General features: G+C 37.9%; 2 protein-coding genes across 3 annotated transcripts; both read left to right on the forward strand.

Moving 5' to 3' along the window:
• The first annotated feature begins 522 nt into the window (after positions 1 to 522).
• LOC103702188 (INO80 complex subunit C) lies at positions 523 to 5,169 on the forward strand. Its single transcript, XM_039124451.1, has 3 exons — positions 523 to 897; positions 2,502 to 2,569; positions 4,793 to 5,169. Exons 1-3 carry the CDS (start codon positions 723 to 725, stop codon positions 4,922 to 4,924), a joined length of 375 nt encoding a protein of 124 aa, XP_038980379.1. The 5' UTR covers positions 523 to 722; the 3' UTR covers positions 4,925 to 5,169.
• A 3,325-nt stretch (positions 5,170 to 8,494) lies between these two features.
• Positions 8,495 to 15,439, forward strand: LOC103702241 (probable leucine-rich repeat receptor-like protein kinase At5g49770). Of its 2 annotated transcripts, none has more exons than XM_039124453.1 (20): positions 8,495 to 8,798; positions 8,880 to 8,969; positions 10,210 to 10,333; positions 10,406 to 10,477; positions 10,838 to 10,912; positions 11,025 to 11,096; positions 11,229 to 11,372; positions 11,470 to 11,544; positions 11,624 to 11,695; positions 11,816 to 11,887; positions 11,988 to 12,056; positions 12,148 to 12,222; positions 12,319 to 12,390; positions 12,576 to 12,710; positions 12,816 to 13,243; positions 13,327 to 13,467; positions 13,692 to 13,831; positions 13,919 to 14,138; positions 14,229 to 14,432; positions 14,751 to 15,140. In XM_039124453.1, the coding sequence occupies exons 1-20, from the start codon at positions 8,600 to 8,602 to the stop codon at positions 14,801 to 14,803; spliced, it is 2,532 nt and encodes an 843-aa protein (XP_038980381.1). In that variant the 5' UTR covers positions 8,495 to 8,599; the 3' UTR covers positions 14,804 to 15,140. The 2 variants fall into 2 exon arrangements, with proteins under 2 accessions (XP_038980381.1, XP_038980380.1); XM_039124452.1 differs by having other exon boundaries at positions 8,500 to 8,798; positions 14,229 to 14,464; positions 14,751 to 15,439.
• Positions 15,440 to 18,588: the final 3,149 nt, after the last annotated feature.

The following is an 18,588-nucleotide window of genomic DNA, read 5'->3' on the forward strand; positions in this document are numbered from 1 at the left end:
TATTCTTACATTATATTATATTGTATTATACGATTATATTATAATAATATTATATTATTAATAATATAAACATATAATATAATATTATTATTATATCATGATAATACAATCTAATATAACAATATTTAATAATAATATAATATCATTATACTACAATATAATCTATTGTTAGGTTAGATTTTAATCCATTCTATTATATTATACTATATTATATTATTATAGTACAATAATATTATATAATATTATCTTATATAATATGTCTTATGATAATATAATATAATATAATATTATAGTAATATTGTACCATTAATAATATATTATTATATGATATTATTATGCTATATTATTCAATATTATATTATACTATAGTATAATATTATTATACTAAATAATAATATTTTAACCTATAATATTATATTATACTCTAGTATATAATATTTTTTATTTTTATTTTATCGTACCAAATTTTTTTTTTTTAGTTATGAAATATATATTAAAACGAGCAGCAATCCCAATCCCAACGTGCAAGTCTGTAACAGTGCCACGGTCAGGGAGCAAGCACTCCTTGCCGTCCCTTCAAAGTAACCCTAGTTTCTCTCTCTCTCTCAGGGTTTCCCGTGATCCACCGTTAACATCCAACTCTAATTAGGGTTCCAAGCGGTGAGGAAACTTGGAAAGAAATCAAGATCGTGCCTCCTCGATTCATCCGGTTGGAAGCTGCGATGGAGCCGGAGGTGGTGAATTCGGAGATGCTGCTGCCCCCCGTGCTTCCCTTCAAGAGGGTACAGATGTCGGACAAGTACCCGAAAGGGCACGCCCGAGGCCGCCACTGGAAGCACCTCAAGCAGATCCTCCAAGCCGAGAACTATCCCTCCTACCCGGCCAACGAACCCAATTGTAAGCTAAGCTCTCCTCTTCTTTCATATGTTTGCATTATATCCCTCTATTGTTAGATGCACTTCGTCGTGCAATATTTGTTGTCGGTGCATGCGATGTGCAGGCGAAAATTTAAATTTCAATCGATGAATTTGCTTGGCTGATGATATTTGATTTGCATGATTGTTTGATTTGTTTGGTAGCGTAAGATGAGAAAGAATTTCAACTCGATCGATAAGGCTATTTGCAAACACTGGGAGCCTTTGTTTTTTGGCTTCTTTTCTTGCATTGCGTGGCAATGGAAAACCGCAATCCTAGTTGAGATAATGTTCGGGGAGAGAATTTTTTAGGGGAGAGATTGCGACTATATTGATGCCGGAATTTTGTTTACAGTGTCATAGTGCCGTGTCTGTTGATATATGAGAAATCTAGGTGGGCATTTGATTAGAATGGGATTTGCTAATGGTAACTGATTTGGGTGAAACGTGATCCTTTTTTTGTTAAAAAAAATTTGTTTGGTGTCCTAGAATAGTAAACAATTTAACTCTAAATTTGCAAGGATCTTTGCAGTCATGGAGGCCTGGTTTCTCCATAGCTTTTCTTGTGAAGGGCGATGACAGAACAGACACAGATAATGATTAACATAGTATGGGGCAAGTAGTTTAGTGAAAATTATGTGCATTGATATAAATATTTTGTTTACAATGTGATTCATGTGCATGGTGTCGTGGAGAACTAATAAAAATTACCTACAAGTTGCGGGTCACAAATTGTTGCTTTGTTAGTTAAATTAATTTAAAAAAAGCTCTATTTGCTTTGACTGGTCTTAATTGAACAATTTGTCCAGAACAATTGTCAGTCACAAGGTCATGATGTTCCCTAGAAAAGCTCCAAAAGTGGAGCGCTGATTGTTAATTTTGGGGGTACTGAATTAGCAAGAAATTCACTATAAACTTATCACTTCTGTTCTCTGTTACCTTGGTATTTTCTGGAACTTGGGCCTTGTTGTCTTTTTTGTGCATCAGTATTTATATAGAATATCATCACCCATAAAAGCATATCTAAGATGCTCGGTCAGTTGCTGTAGGGTTTGACAGTTTGGTTCAGTAGTGTTTTCAAACTATGACAAATTATATTGCAGCCTCTGCTTATAACCTGATTACTTAACTCTATGTTTTTCTTTGTCGCTGTTACCAATAACAACATTAGTTGTTTGTATGATATTACTGAAAGACTTAAACAGTCTTCACATGGGATGTATGAAAGGCATAACTACATATTTGCTGAGCTAAGCTAACATAGCTGGAAATTGTGAAGAGGCATTTGGAGTAGTTTGCACTGGCATTAGAGGTAGTCTTTAGTAGGAAGGAGTTTTTCATGCATAATGATTCATAAAGCTGACCTCAAATAGTAGGGACAAAGTTTATTGTTATGGTTTATGGTTATGCTACATTTTATCACAGAAAGAAGCTGGATTAGCTTGATTTTGTTCTATGTATCATATTGGCTCTTTTCCCCCTAATGTACAAAATCAATCTGCATGGTTGCTTTTTATTGATTCTTAAGGGTGCTAAAATTATAAAATTGTGCATTGGGATGCCTCTGACCTTTACTTTGTTTCTCAGATTTAAATATTGAGACACCTCCATCCATGTATCCGTCAAAGAAATTTTGTGATATAACAGGTTATGAGGTAAATGCTCATTTCCTTCAACTTTCAAGATGAACAATGTTGTTAGTTATAACTCATGATATTATTAAAGCCTAAAGCTTTCTTGGTGTACATCCTATACTCGTGCATATGCAAAGTGTTAGAAGTTGCATGCCTGCTTAACTTTTCGTGGCAAAAAGGCAATTAATCTTGTCTAGTAATAAGGCACAACTATGTCTTGTAAGCACTTAGAAATATTGCAAGCATTCTATGCTCCTTTTGGCAAGGTATGAGTTGCTTTTATCATACTGTATTCTCTTTATATGAATCATAAATTATGGTATCCAGGTGTTTACAAACTGATACAGTGTGATTGTATAGCACATGTCGCTTGAATGGTCCTACCCATGCTCATACCTTTATGGGATGCACATTTGATCATGTTTCCTACATAGTAGGCTTGCTTATGATCCAAGTTACTTAATGCAACACATATTATGGACTAAACCAGTCCAAACTCCAAACTACATGATTTTGTATGCAATGGTTGATGTGGTCAAAGTTTGACCTTGTATATCCTTCTTGGAGCAATTTCTATTCTAAAGGGCTAAGAGCATCTAGAAATGATGGCCATTCAAAATTGGTTCCATCAGATGTATAACAAGGTTACTATCATGGTTTGTCGTACTAGACTGTACCATCATATACCAGGCATATGGTACTGTACTGATAACGAACTAGGATTTCGTATGAGGGGTGTACCAAGAGTGGTACCATGAATCGACCTGTATTGACACTAAACTAGTGAGGTACTGGTGTGGCTATTGAAAATCATATTATGAAACATGGTTAGTATTCATAGTATGGTATATTGTGTTCTAATTGGTTGATCCAATGTTGTTAAGATTAGGATCGAGTCAGAAATTGTAGAGAGGGCTAGATCGCTTCAGATTGTAGATTGTAAGATTTTATTGCTTTTTTAAAAACTTCTAAACAAGGTTCACCGAATTGGTACCAGAAGGGTATCGACTGGCGACCGGTTCGGCATAATACGGGTCGGTACCATGCCGTTTCGGGGTATATACCAACACAGAGATCTAGGGAGGGAGGTGAGAGGGAGAAGGAGACAAAGGAAAAGAGAGGGAGGGAGGGAGGGAGGGAGGGAGGGAGGGAGGGAGAGGAAGAGGAAGGGAGGTGGGACAGAGGTTGAGACCAAGAGGCCATTGTGTCGAGTCGGAGAGGGAGGAAGGAAGGGAGAGACCTCGTTGTTTGACGGTGGAAGAGGGAGAGGAAGGGAGGGAGAGGAAGGGGGGTACCTCGTCGGCGGTGTGGCATCGTTCAGCTTTGTCATTGAGTGCTTAGGGTTTTCGAGGGAGGGGAATGGGCACAACAATCGAATTGGAAAAAAAAAAGTCAGAGGCACAGTTGGGCTGGGGTGATTTATATACCAAACTGTGTAATCGAACCATGCCGAGAGCCAACCGGTCGGTTTGGTATGCCTCGAACTGGCCGGTTCGGCATGATTCAAAATTCCTTGATCCTAAATGTAAAAGAAATGTGAAAAATTGAAACATCAGTCAACCATAAAGTGGATGAATGAAGAATATAAAGTATACTCACAAAAAGTCTAGTTTTAATTTAGGCCTATGTACAATATTTTATATGAAGCAAACATTTTGTTTGGTTACTCAATATGTGTATATACTATGTATCAATTTAATTATCCTTTTATGTAGAATACTTAAGAAGAAACTAGGATAAGACTTTAACATGTGTCTTTAAAATACAAAAACTTGTATCTTATTTTTAACCCTATGAACTCCAACAAGAGACATGCTAATTTTACTATTTGAGATTTATTAGTGATAAGTAATTTAAGAAGAAAATGGACCTATACATGATTTAATATGTAAATAACAAAATGAAATTAGATACTGTGATCCAAACGAATTTATAGCCCCTCATATGCAGATTCTCCCATTTCTTATGTAAAGAGATGTGGATTATTGATGTCTCTATAAGATTGATGCTCTAGTTTTTAGGTAGATGTATTTTGGTCTCTCTTCTTGGGGTTTCATTTAACCATTAATGTCTGTCTCAAAGATTGTGGTATGCTTTCACTGAAGATTTTTGGTTTTGTTTTTCATCGATCGGCGTTCCTTCTCCACAAATGGCGGAAAAACAAATAAAAAAACTCATGCTTGGAACCTGAAGATATATTTTAACATTTTATTTTTCTATTTTGACATGGTTTAATGGCTGCAGGCACAATACATAGACCCAAGGACAAACCTGCGCTATGCAAACCCGGATGTCTTCAAGCGCATAAGAATGCTTCCTGATGATCATGTCCAAAGATATCTGGCTTTGAGAAATGCAGCGGTTGTTTTGAAATAGCATTTGTCCTCAGTAACAGGGTAGAGACAAAAGAATGTTGATTTAGAGCTTCCGCTTTCTTTTAGGGAAGCAATGGAAAACTTGTGAGGTGCTCCTTGTAATTATGATTTTAATGTTCGGTTGTTCATAGCATTTGTATATTTGCTGGTAAGTTGAACACAGTGAAACTACCTCTTCATAGCTATGGGAGATTTGAAGGGATTGTTTTGTATTTTGGTTGTGGCAATGTCAGTGCTTTTCTGCAAGAACTGTGCATGGAGGTAGACAGGCTAACATGAACATGTTGAATGGAATATTTATCAAATTGCCTTGGTGCCGTGTGATCAGGGTTGTTCATTGGATAAAAGAAGCCAAAAATTTTTTCCAATGTTCTCAACTACTCTAATACAAATATTCAGTTGACTCATTCCGGGGACTAATCCACATGGAACACTTCATATTTTTCTTGAATCAAAATGTAGCCATATTTGTTTTACTAAAGCTATTCAATGGATCAAAGGCATTGAAAGATAAAAGTTTGATTGGTCAGGTTGATGTCAATCCCTTATGGTGGATGGATTCTGCCTTTTGTGAAGGGCTTCATAGAGGAGACTTGTTTAGATGCTTGAAGATCTTAGGTTCTTTGTTTTAAATATGACATAATTCAGGTGAGAGACAGGATGGGAGGAGATTTTAAGGGTTAACAGAAGCAGCAAGAAAGGTAATTTACTTTATCGTAGAAAAAATATGTATAAGTTATGGTCGGTGGACTCCTTATCTCTCCAGCTCCATGCACATATATGTTTTAAATGGGGGTGCTACTGCATACATGGCTATATTTGAGAGTGTCCTGCCGGAGGAAATCCGGCCAAAATCTAGATGACGATGAGAGTTTATTGGTAGTAACCCTCCCTGACTTTCCCAACTCTATTAGTTGGTAACCATTTGGGTAGATGCATTGCACACCATCTTGATTTTGCTAATCATGTTCTTGATTGTCTGTCAAGTGTCCTTTTATTTTATTTTATTTTATTTTATTGTTTTAATTTTCTATAAAGGTGAAGGGTGAGTTTGATTGGTCAACATCTTTGACTACGATCAGATATTACAAGTTGGAAAATTAGCTTTATTATATGCACTTGTAGCCTAAAATTTCGGTAGCTTGGTTTGTTTAGGGTCTTCCTAGAAGTTAGACCCACATTTTTCTTCTGATTGGCATTGTCTTGGTGGATTAATATTGATGGTCAGAGAGGCAATAAAAAAAAAAAAAGGTCTAACACCCTCCATTAGATGATTTTCCATTAATTAGATAATGAGTTTTTACCGCTGAGGACTCATTTGGATCATGAGAAGAATATTTTTTTATTAGAATATTTTTTTTGAGAAGATGATTCTTAAGAATATGATACCTGAAAAAATGGTTTTGACATGTTTGGTTGATAATTAAAAAGCGATACATTTCAGCATGGCTTATGTTTTGTTAAGCATCTACTTTTTTAAAAAAATTATATAAAATATCTATTATATTCTTAAAGAGGAAAAAGATCTTATTCATTGATTTTCATGGCTTAAAGATAGTTTTAGAAAAAAAAATCTCAATTTTCAACCGGTGAAAAAATAACTTTTCTACGTTTTTCATGAATTTTTTTTTATAAAATATAAAAATCTCATTTTAATGAGAATGCTACTTTCCCACCTCTTTATTTTGAGGTGGGAAAAGAGGTGCATTGGGTGGAATATTAGTAATTGCATGTGAATCCAACCATATTTCGTAGATGGAAGGTCAAAGGGGACCATCAATTCAATACATGGTCATAAACGCATGCTTATAGGACTAGTGGCATGTTTGGTAGAATATATGTCCTGTTTAGTTGATTGCCATCAGAAGACTTGACTGCTCTCATATCTGACAATTGAAATGGGATAATACGTCATGCATGTCTGACTTATTTCATATTCTTCTCTCGTGGTAATCCATAATTTATCAGTTTCAACTTACCAAAAATAAAAATAACTTATTAGTTTATGTATTTTTCGTGTCTCAAACTTTCTCAAGTGTATGAAGTAGATTTTATATCCATGAAATAGGTAACTATCAGCTCTTTTTTTTTTTTTTTTTTTTTTTTAAATCTCGGATGTTTTTATTGGCCATCCTAGCATTAAATATTGGTTGGTACTATTTAATCTCTTTTCAGCTATTTTTTATGATTTTAAACTACTTAGTATTAAAATAAAACATATAGAATGCTATTTAACATTGTCTTTATTGTCTCAGCTGATATTTTAAAAATTCACTTATCATATCAAATCGAAACACTCAATTATCTTGACAATTTTAAAATTATTAAGTATAGAAAAATTTTGGAGTACATGAGACAACTTTCACGCCATATTGGAAAGTTAACAACCCTCTTGTTAATACAAGAGATAGTTTGACCATGCCATTATTTCATGTTTAATTGGACTTTCAATTTTTTTTTTTTTTGAGATCCTAAGAGAGACTAATTCACACCTTCTATCCACATCCACCTCAATCTAGGGTTGACTCCGGCCTGAATCCTCGCCCCCTTGCCATTTGGGCAAGAGACGATAGCATTCTAGCAAACGCTCAATGGTATTTGTCCTAGTTTATCATCCCGGCTGACTATCACAACATAAATATATTGGTTGATACTTTTCAATCCAGTTCTCTTTTATGATTTTTAAATTATTTAGTATTGTAATAAAGTATATAGAAAGGTATCTAATATTACTTTTACTGTGCTATCTGATATTTTGAAAACTCATGCATCATATATCAACGGAGACACCCAGTTATTCTAACAATTTTAAATATTTGAAAAATACTAGTCGAAGGCAACTACCATATTAGCCCATCAAGTGCCAACTGCCAGTCGGTAAAGTTTTTGTATTTGTTTAAGGAACCTAGACCGGTCTCACCCTCACTCTAAATATGATTGGGTTGTTATCCGTCCTAATTACCTAACTCAACTATTTTATCAGACATTATAACGTCAAGGCATTGATTGATATTATTTAATCTCTTTCTAATTCTCCTTTTATAGTTTTTCTAAATTACTGAGTATCAAACTAGAAATTATAGCCATTACATCGCCAAGACATTGATTGACATTGTGTCCAAGTGTCACATTGCTCCTCTTTAATAAACCACCATCAGTTTTGTGGAAATTTGAGGAGCCTTGCATCATACAAAGATGACCATTTCTATATTCCACCTAGTAAAAATCTTCCAGAAAGAAGCATCCTTCAAGCAATTCGTTCTTTCAGACGCCCTTAAATTATTAAATAAATGGGTCTAGCATTACCACGACATCATTTCATAATAATAATAATAATAATAATAATAATAATAATAATAATAATAATAATAATAATAATGCTTTCTTTTTAGCTGCACGGTACCATGGGCTTTCTCCATGCCGCGTTCACATCTTTGGCAGGTGCATGGCTCTTGTCCACTTGCTGCAGTTGCTGCTCGCTGTGTGGCGTCCGCACCCATTCCAAACACGCTTTTGTTTGACTTGCCCCAATCCGAACGTCTTTTCGAAGGTCGATGACCGTTCAGCGTTGACGGGTCGTAGCCCTGTCGGCGAGTGCGCAGAGAACTGGAAATCCCTCTGCAGATTCCGTATGAGATTATGTACCCGGGGATAGTTTCTTGGGAAAAGTTCTCGGATGCTTCGGTTCAGGGTCGGCTTTACGTGGGGCATCATCTCTCTCTTCATTTTCTCGAACCAGTTCCAATTCCGACTACCTTCCCCCTTTTTAGTCATCACCCAACCATCCATATTCCGTTGGCTGCAAAAGAATCCGAGGCTTTTGGGCAGATCACCTCTTCTCCAATTTCTGATATTTTTAGTGAAGATTATGTCTGGTTAGCTCCTGGCCTCTCCTACAGATCTGTGCTAGCTAGCTGAGCTGAAGGTTTTCTAAGGTTTGCCCGTATTGATCTCAGTTGGAATGGGACGGATGAAGGGAATTCTTCTGTTGTTGGTTTGCGCTGCCAGTCTTCGGCCTGCTTTCGCAAGCACTAATCCATCAGATGGTATTTCCTCCTCTTCTTCTTCCTTTTATTTTTATGGAGCTGAATCAATTCAGTTGAATTAAATGGATACATGGTTTCCTTTTTGTTTTGGTTCCAACATTCAGCAGTGCTGGGCTGAGAGTGCATCTTGTTGTTCCAGTACTTGAGCCTAGAAATTGAAGGGTGTGATGAAAGTATATGCTTTCAATACTTGCATGACATAGATGCTTTTACCATTAAGTTTTATTCCTTATTCTTCATACTAGTTGGACAATTGGTTTCATTTTCATGTTTGAAGGTTCGTAGCTACTTTAGTATTAAGAGTACAAGGTCTTAATAAGAGTCTGTCCAACCAATGGTTATTTTGATGTATTCATCGGTATGCTTAACCTATACAAATAATTCAAAGAGGACTGAAAATGGTTTGGATGTACCCTGACTATATATGCTTCTGAATCCAGAATTGGTAGGATATGAATTGCATATCTAAATTCATTCCCCTTCCAGATATCGATGCAGGTTCAGAATTTTTTTAAACTGATTTTTACCTTTTTAAATATTGAATGGTCCAGATACAGATATGTATATATCATCCACAAACAGATAAGGATGCGGATACAGATAAGGACACTGTCATCAGCATATTACAAGCATGGTTCTTTTTTTTTTTAATCTTAATTTCATATAAAAGTTTTACTGTGGTCATTTCATTAGTTTCATATTGTTTGATTTAGAGACTAATTTTTTCAACAGATCCTTGGTTTGTCCCATTATTTTTAATTTTACATGTTTCTGATCCATTCATCTACAACAGATGTTCTGAAATCTCATTTATATACATATATTTGGTCACAGAAACCATGTATATTGCAAATAATTGATTTGAATCTACATATGTTTTTAGAAATATGGAATTAGTCATCTTCATACCATATCCATTTGAATTTTCTACATATCTTAAATAAATGTGGATATTAGTAATAAAATAACCTTATGTTTGTTTGTTTAGAGCCGATTGATGATTCCATATTCACGTAGTGCTGATTTATGTCCATATCAATATTCCTATTTAATGAACAAATACAAATATGGGTATGGAGGTCCAATCCTTGACCCATATTCTTTCAATGTGACCTTAAGACTATGAAGTCTTCTTGGAAGGATTTCTAGATTCTAACAAAAGATGGATGACAAGGCTAACATACATGGATTTTCTGTAATAGCACGCTGAGCTGATTGTTAACCAATAAAATTCCCACAGTTGCTGCTCTCCGATCTCTTGCGAATCAATGGAAGAACACACCACCAAACTGGGGGCAGTCAGATGATCCCTGTGGTACACCTTGGGAAGGAGTAACTTGCAACAATTCGAGGGTGACTGTCCTGTGAGTATTTTAATACTGAACTCATCACTGCCTACTCTCCTACCACTGCTCACCTAATTTTAATGCCCACAGGAAGCTATTCAGCATGGGGCTTGAAGGTACATTAAGCAGTGATATACAAAACCTCACGCAATTGCAAATTCTGTAAGTTTGCTTGTTTAAATTGTTCACAAACTTTGTTCTATCATTATACGATTTCAGCATACTTGAGAGCATCCTGGGAGAAGTTGCTAATCCCTTGCATGCAGAAGCCTGAACTAAATTTGAGATACTTAACAACATCCTCTATACAATTTCTGCATGGTGGAACATTGGAACCATAGCTGACTCATCTTTAACTGCAGTTTATTATTAACATCAAATCCACTCACATTGATTGCTCTCCACCAACCACTAGCTCTATTGATCCATGTCTAAAGCTTTCTGTTCATGAAACAATTCATAGATGCATAAGATTCATGATATATGACATGAACCATAACTAGTTAGCGATGTTACATGCAGGGACCTCTCTTACAACCGAAAACTTGGTGGTACACTCCCACGAGCTATCGGAAATTTGACGCAGCTGACTAGCTTGTAAGTCCAGTAGGCCTATTTCTTGGCAGAAAAGACTCATCTATATTTATGAAACTCACCTATTCATAATGGACTCTACTTCATAACAGATGCTTCCTTCACTCTTTTTCAGGATCTTGGTCCATTGCAGCTTCAACGGTAGCATCCCAGAAGAATTAGGCAACCTATCAGAGCTCACATTCTTGTAAGGATTATGGTCTTGTAAATATCTGCTGTTTGTTCTTCTTGCCTTCAAGTTTTTGGCTAAATAGTATTGTCAACTAGTGGAACAAGAATTTTGATTGTTCTTTTTTTATTTTTTGACTACTATTCCCAGGGCTCTGAACTTAAACGAGTTCACCGGCGAGATACCTGCCTCCCTGGGGAGGCTCTCCAAGCTCAACTATCTGGACCTGGCAGAGAATCATTTAGTAGGATCTCTTCCAGTAGGCTTGAATCAGCTTCTCAACGCACAGCACTTGTGAGCCATTTGCTTCTTCATCATTCCTCTGGATAAATAATAAACGAATTCATATGGATAATATGTGTAACGAGCTTCTATGTTATGTTCATGACAGCCATTTCAACGGGAATAATTTGTCAGGTGAAATCCCCAAAAATCTTTTCAACTCCAATATGAGTTTAATACATATGTAAGCTGAAACAACCCATTGTCAGTTTTCTTCTATAATTCGGCATTTCTTCTGTGTCCTGATGATTCCTTGTACACAGACTGTTTAATAGTAATCAATTGAAAGGGACAATTCCAGAGTCCATAGGATTGGTGCACACGCTTAATGCTCTGTAAGTATTCTTTAACCAGATAAACTACTAGCCTGCTGTCTAATCTATTTTTCATCTTATTTTAACTTTGTTCTGTTGAATAAAGTCGACTGATAATTGTGATTTGCCTTCTTACGACAGTCGTCTCGATAAGAACGGTCTGAGCGGCCAAGTTCCTTCCAACATTACCAATCTTAAAAACCTCAACTTACTGTAAGCAATCGTCACAATGGATTATTCCCAACTTAAAATCATCACAAGTTGTTCTTCTAGGTACCATCTGCACTCATTACATGGTTCCACCCCCTTTCAGGAATTTAGCAAATAATGATCTAAGTGGACAAATGCCGAATCTAACTGGGATGGATGCTCTCAACTATGTGTAAGAACTCATATAAACTGTAACTATACTCTCATTTTTTTCCCATTCTAGTTAGAATATAGAGATGATAACTGCCTAATCTATTCTACAGGGATTTAAGCAACAACTCGTTTGTTCCTTCAGAAGCTCCAGCATGGTTCTCAAGTTTAGAAAATCTCACAACTCTGTAAGTTCTCCAAGTACCTAGTTGAAATTGTGAACTTGGCGATCTTTTCAGTAGCCTGCAGCTTCAACCGGGTCTTTCTTAATGGTGTACATCCAGTGTTGTAGAATCCGGTAGGCTTCAAGGGCGAGTGCCGCAGGAGCTATTCAGCTTTCCTCGTCTACAGGAAGTGTAAGCATGCTAAACTGTTGATAGATCTTTTCTAGGATAAGAAGAAGAAAACCTGTTGATAGATATATATTGGGATTTCTTGGTCTTAAAAAAAAAAGGAAAAAAAACTGGTTGTTCTAATGAAGGAACATATTGTTTCCTGGTCCTGTTACAACTATCTGATTATTCCGATTGTTTTTTAACAGAACACTGAAAAACAATAGTTTTAATGGTACCCTCGACTTGGGCAACAACATCAGCAAGAACCTACAGGTGGTGGATTTCCAAAATAACGATCTTGCCTCTGTCACACTGTCTTACAACTATAATCAGAGTCTTATGTAAGAGCATTTTAACATGCCATTCTAACTCATGAGAGCTGAAGTGCATTTCCCTTTACCACATCCTTACCTGTGTAACATTCCTTCAACCCTTGGTGATCGCAGACTTGTAGGAAATCCTGTGTGCCGCAATGTTGAGCTTGCAGTCACAACCTACTGCCGACCTGTGCAACTTCAGGAGAAGGGGAAAAATGTCTCCAATCAAGTCGATTGCTCCCAGCCATATGAAGGAAATATGGTTTTCAGAGCACCTTACTTTCATGACATGGAAGGCTATAAAAAATTACTGGAGAACAGCTTATCAGACCGACTTAACAGTATTTCTGCTGCAGTTAATTTCACTCTTCAGAATTCCTTTGATAATGGAAATGGTTATCTGCTGGTGCAGCTGAAAGTTTGCCCTTTAAGTGGAACGTACTTTAACAGGACAGAGATATTGCTTTGGCTTGATCTAAGCAGCGAATCTTATAGCACCCCTGAAATATATGGACCATTCTATTTCAATGCCGATCCATACCAATTCGAAACCAGAGGTGCCTACTCCATTTCTTTGCTTCGCAAAATAATTCAAAGTTTTTCATTTCCTACAGGTCACTGACAAAACCTTATGTTTCAGGAAACCCACTGAACAGCGGCTTGATCATTGGAGCGACAGTTGGCTGTGTCCTCATGATCCTTGGACTTGTCATGGTGGGGATCTATGCCTTGCGACAAAGGAAGCAAGCTCAAAGAGCCATTGCTCTAACCAATCCTTTTGGTAATGTGTTTTAAGAAACATATGGAGTACAAAAATTTTCTTGACCAAGTAATAATTATGTTTTTAGTTAAGGCAATAAACATCTAGCCGCAGGCTGTAGGTCTGATAAAAACAATCATCAGTTGAACTCTGTGTGTGTGTGAAGCATAAAACATGGGTATATCATACTATACAAACACAGGAATGCACTTTAGTAACTTTTTTTTTTAAAATCCATATTTCAGCATCATGGGTATCCACTGGTGAAGATGATGGAGGTGCACCGCAGCTAAAGGGAGCAAAATGCTTTAGTTTTGATGAACTCCGGAAGTACACTAATAATTTCCTGGAAATTAATGCTATTGGTTCAGGAGGCTATGGCAAGGTGATGCATCACAAAATCTTATTTTGGTGTCTCAAGAGAATCTTTGGGAACTGGACAATCCTGTGACTATTTCCATCCTTTCTTCAGGTCTACAGAGGAATGCTTCCAGATGGGCAGATTGTTGCAATCAAGAGATCGAAACAAGGTTCCACACAAGGAGGAATGGAGTTCAAGAATGAGATAGAGTTGCTCTCCAGGGTTCATCACAAAAACCTAGTAGGACTTGTTGGCTTTTGCTTCGAGAAAGGGGAGAAGATGCTGGTATATGAATATATCTCTAACGGATCACTAATGGAGAGCTTGTCTGGTACTTCATCCAACCACAACTGAATGGGTTCCTAAATGTCATCTTTTAATCTTCACCTTCACTCATTGTTGCTGCAATTATTGGCCGCAGGAAAGAGTGGCATACAATTGGACTGGAAGAGGAGGCTTAGGATTGCTTTTGATTCAGCTAGAGGATTAGCTTATCTTCACGAACTTGCTAATCCGCCAATAATACACAGAGATGTGAAGTCGGCCAATATTCTTTTGGATGAAAATTTAACAGCAAAGGTTGCAGACTTTGGTCTTTCAAAGTGGGTATCAGACAGTGAACAAGGTTATGTTTCTACTCATGTTAAGGGAACACTAGTGAGTATTTGCTCCTTAATCACCTCAGTGCCATGCTGCATGCTTCTTTATCATGCATTGCAGAGTCTTCATTTTTAAGATGTCTTGTTTGCTATGAAGCTCTCACCTGCACTGGTGGCTTGAATCAAATAATAATAATAATAACAACAAGTAGGATTATAAGTTCTTTCCCGATTTAATTTAAAATAAATATTCCTTGACAGACGCAATTTGTTTTTTCAAGCAATGACGGAGATTAAAGAGTTGTGTTTCTTATTATTTGTCTGTGCTGTGTTAATCTTTACAGGGTTATCTGGATCCCGAGTATTACATGACACACCAGCTGACTGGAAAGAGTGATGTTTACAGTTTCGGTGTGGTAATGCTGGAGCTAATATCTGCTCGGCCGCCAATACATAATGGCAAGTATGTTGTTCGAGAGGTGAAGATGGCAATCGATAAGAATGACAAAGAGTACTATGGTCTGAAGGAGATAATGGATCCTGTCATCCGAAATACAGGTTATCTGGCTGGTTTTCAGAGGTTTGTAGATTTGGCCTTGCAATGCCTTCAAGATGAAGCTGTACGTCGTCCGACAATGAGTGATGTTGCGAAGGAAATCGAGACAATTCTGCGTAATGATGGACTGATGACCACCTCAACTTCAGCATCTTCGTCTGCAATTGACTTGGGAAATTCCAATGGCGCTTTTCAATTTTTCTGGGGCGATCTGCTTCCTAGAAAGGATACAAGCAGCAGTATAAGTGGCAATGCTTTTGAATACAGCGGTGGATACTCGCTCTCAGAAAGGCCTCAACCCAAGTAGCTTTTATAATTTCTTCCACAACAAACATTCCAAGGCTAAGGGAGTTGATTAAAAAAATAAAAAAAAAAAATGAAAGACAATATGCTTTTGGTGACTCAATCTCTAAGTGAGAATTGAGAATGTATATCATTATATTTATAATAATGATACATGATTGTATATATCATCAAGATTACGAACAATAATACATTCAAACTTGAATAATAAATAATAGAAAACTCTTTTCAATACAGGAGGAAAGAATCTCTGAAGTTGCTACAATAGTCATCTAATTATAGAAGATTTGCATAATTTCTTGCTAAGTTGATGAAGATCAGGAGAATCATTTTGATCTCTTGGAATCATAGAGGATTCGTCCGATTTCTTGCCGAGTTGATGAAGATCTAGGGAGTCATTTCATCTATGATCATTTGTCCGATTTCTTACCAAGTTGATGAAGATTTGGAGGATCCTACTGGATCAGTGTTGTTGTCAGTGATTACCCCATCGCATGCCCAATGTCAAGAACTAGAGCCATGTTGCAGCGGATCGAGATCAGGTCTGGAGCTGATTGTGGAAACATGAGGAACCTGATTCATTAAGCCAACTTTTAGATGTCATGGCTTTGTACAGATTTATTTTGGTCCTGAGAGATCTAACCAGCCACGGGTTGTATCAGTCGACTTGTGAAGATTTCTTTCCCTACAGCAAAAGTAAATAATCTGAGCACTTCGCAAATTCGCTTCCCTGTTCCCTTGCTACGTACTGAAGCTAAAACAAAACAACAACAACAAAAAAAAAAATATGCTGTTCTCCATTGATATATAGAGGGCACGTACCGTAGGTGCTAAATATTAGTAAGCCAACTACGTAGTGCCATATCTTTCTACATCTGAAGTCAATCATTCCTTTTGCACAGCAGGCTGAGTTCCTCGTTCTTGCAGGGTGTCGTGGGTTCAATGATACGGTATTTTAATGGTACCCTGCACTCATTGACCAAGTGGCTCATGGAGCTCCTTTACACTGCACTTATTTCCTTTCTCCTCACGGTCTCTGCCGTCTAAGCGACGCATCCAGAGCTGAGAAGCCTCGTCTCCGGCTTCAAGGTCGTGGTAAAACATAGTCGTCCAAAGTTCTCTGCCTCCAAAGTTCTAAAGAGGATCGCCTTCATGCCTGCCATCTTGTGTACGTCGGCTTGATTTAAGGTCTCGCACGGCGACAAAAAGGGTTTCCCTTGAGTTGGGTCAGGTTAAAGTTTCGCCTTCACCTGAGCCTCTACTTTGAAGAGCTTGGGGCCCTCGATCGATCATTTACGTCCGGATTCAATCCATTTACTTGAATTTCTAGCTGGACTACCTTAATTTCATGTCGTGTTCTGGAAAACAGGTCAAGCTTGGCTCTATCAACTCTTTTTTTGTTTTTTTCTTCGGTGAAAACGGCATTTCATATAGCTCTAATGTGAGTACATCCAGCCAGATCAAAAGAAAGTAAAGAGTACAAGGTAGGAGGTATGTCTTCTACAGATGTTCAGATGAACTCCTTGGAGTGCCAGGCCACAAATGAGGCAACTCAGTCAGCTGCGCTGTTTGCCTCCCAGAATACATGTAATGCCTGAAAGTCGCTCAGCTCTTGAGCCAATCTACAGGTATCATAAATAAGAGGATGACCATTACCGTATCTGTATACTCTCTGAACCTAATCGATCACTACAGAAGAGTCCCTCTCGAGGTATATACGCTCAGCACAAAGTACCCGCCTCGCATAGGAAATACCCTCCCAAGCTGCTCGCAGCTCAGCCCCAATTGCAATAAGTCCAGGCGTGCGGTGACCACTAGTTGCTATCATCCTGCCGAGATGGTCTCTGATCACAAAGCCAACACCTCCAGACACTCCGTCCATCGACATACTGTCATCGAAGTTTACTTTGAGATGACCAAGGGATGGGGGTACCCAAGAAATAAGGGCGAACTTGGGCGCTGTGACAGCGGAAAGAGTACCCCAAATATCTCTGGTCATCCCAGAAGAGAACATAGCGATAGCTGTGGTGACCTCCCTTGCATGAAGCATAGCTCTGTCCACCACCATCCTCGGGAGTAGCCTCCTGCCCTCAAACAGGCCGGCATTCCTATCCAACCAAATATAATAAACCAAATATGCCCAAAGGATCCCCGCCTCAATAGTACTAGGCCTCCGCATGGAGACTTTCAGCCGATGAATTAAATCCTGTGCTGACTCGACCGAGTGGGGCAAAGAGTCAGGTGACCTACTCCAAATCTCTCTGGCTCTGGAACACTGCAAAAGAACATGATCCATAGTCTCCTCGGTATCCGTGCACACCTTGCAACACTGTGTGATTCTCATCCCTTGCCGAGCTAACAAGCTCCTGGTCGGTAAGCAACCCCATGCCACCTTTCAGATGAAGAGCGCCACACGCAGATGAATCCGCATCCTCCAAATCTATCATCCCTCTGTCTGCCAGACTGGCTCTCGACTCATCATCATATGAAGATCTTGGCTCGTACCTGCGACCGCTCTATCGGCATCCAGACTAGTCTATCCGGCCCCTCCCAAGCAAGAACTGGTAGGGCCAGGACCATCTCTGCCAACTATTCCCCAAAAGCCTTCCGAATCAACTCCTCCCACCAACGACCACCCCTAGGCTCCATCAGGTCTCTAACCCTGAAATCGGCTAACCTCGGTGCATCCACCATAATCATTAACTGTTCTGTTTTTTATTAGGTTGGATCTACTAAAATTACACCCGGTTTCGTCAACTGCTCCCTTCGGACAGCAGAACCAAACTCGTAGTAGTAGGATAGACATCGTATATAAGTACATATACGTTCATTGGCCAGCCCTCTGAACCAAAACCAAAGCTTAGCCAAAGAGTTAACCTTGTATTTGATTCATTTTGAATTTTTAATTTAAAAAAAAACTAAAATTTTAAAAATAAATCAATCTTATCTCCTATTTGTTAATTATCTTCGGAAGCTTTAAAATTCCTTATCTTTTTTTATTCCCATATCGAATATGTGAAAACAAGATCTTTTGCTTAAATGAAAATCTTGTCCTGTAAAGCCTAAATAACATTCGAAGGAAGTGAACTGGTGACCACATATAATCGTGTTGTGCGACGTGTCTTAGCAAGATTTTTTATTTAAATTATATTTAACTCTATAACACGCCTATATACGACCCTTTTAAGAACTAGCAGAAAATCCCCAGCTGATATTGGGGTGAGGGCAAAGCTTGAATTCAGAGATCCTTGTACCAACCCTTAAAAGTTCATCAACTGCACTCATTGACACCCCCAACGTACAAGTTGATCTTTCACTGCCCA

The sequence above is a fragment of the Phoenix dactylifera genome, chromosome 3, assembly GCF_009389715.1.
Source record: "Phoenix dactylifera cultivar Barhee BC4 chromosome 3, palm_55x_up_171113_PBpolish2nd_filt_p, whole genome shotgun sequence".
NCBI classification, from domain to species: Eukaryota; Viridiplantae; Streptophyta; class Magnoliopsida; order Arecales; family Arecaceae; genus Phoenix; species Phoenix dactylifera.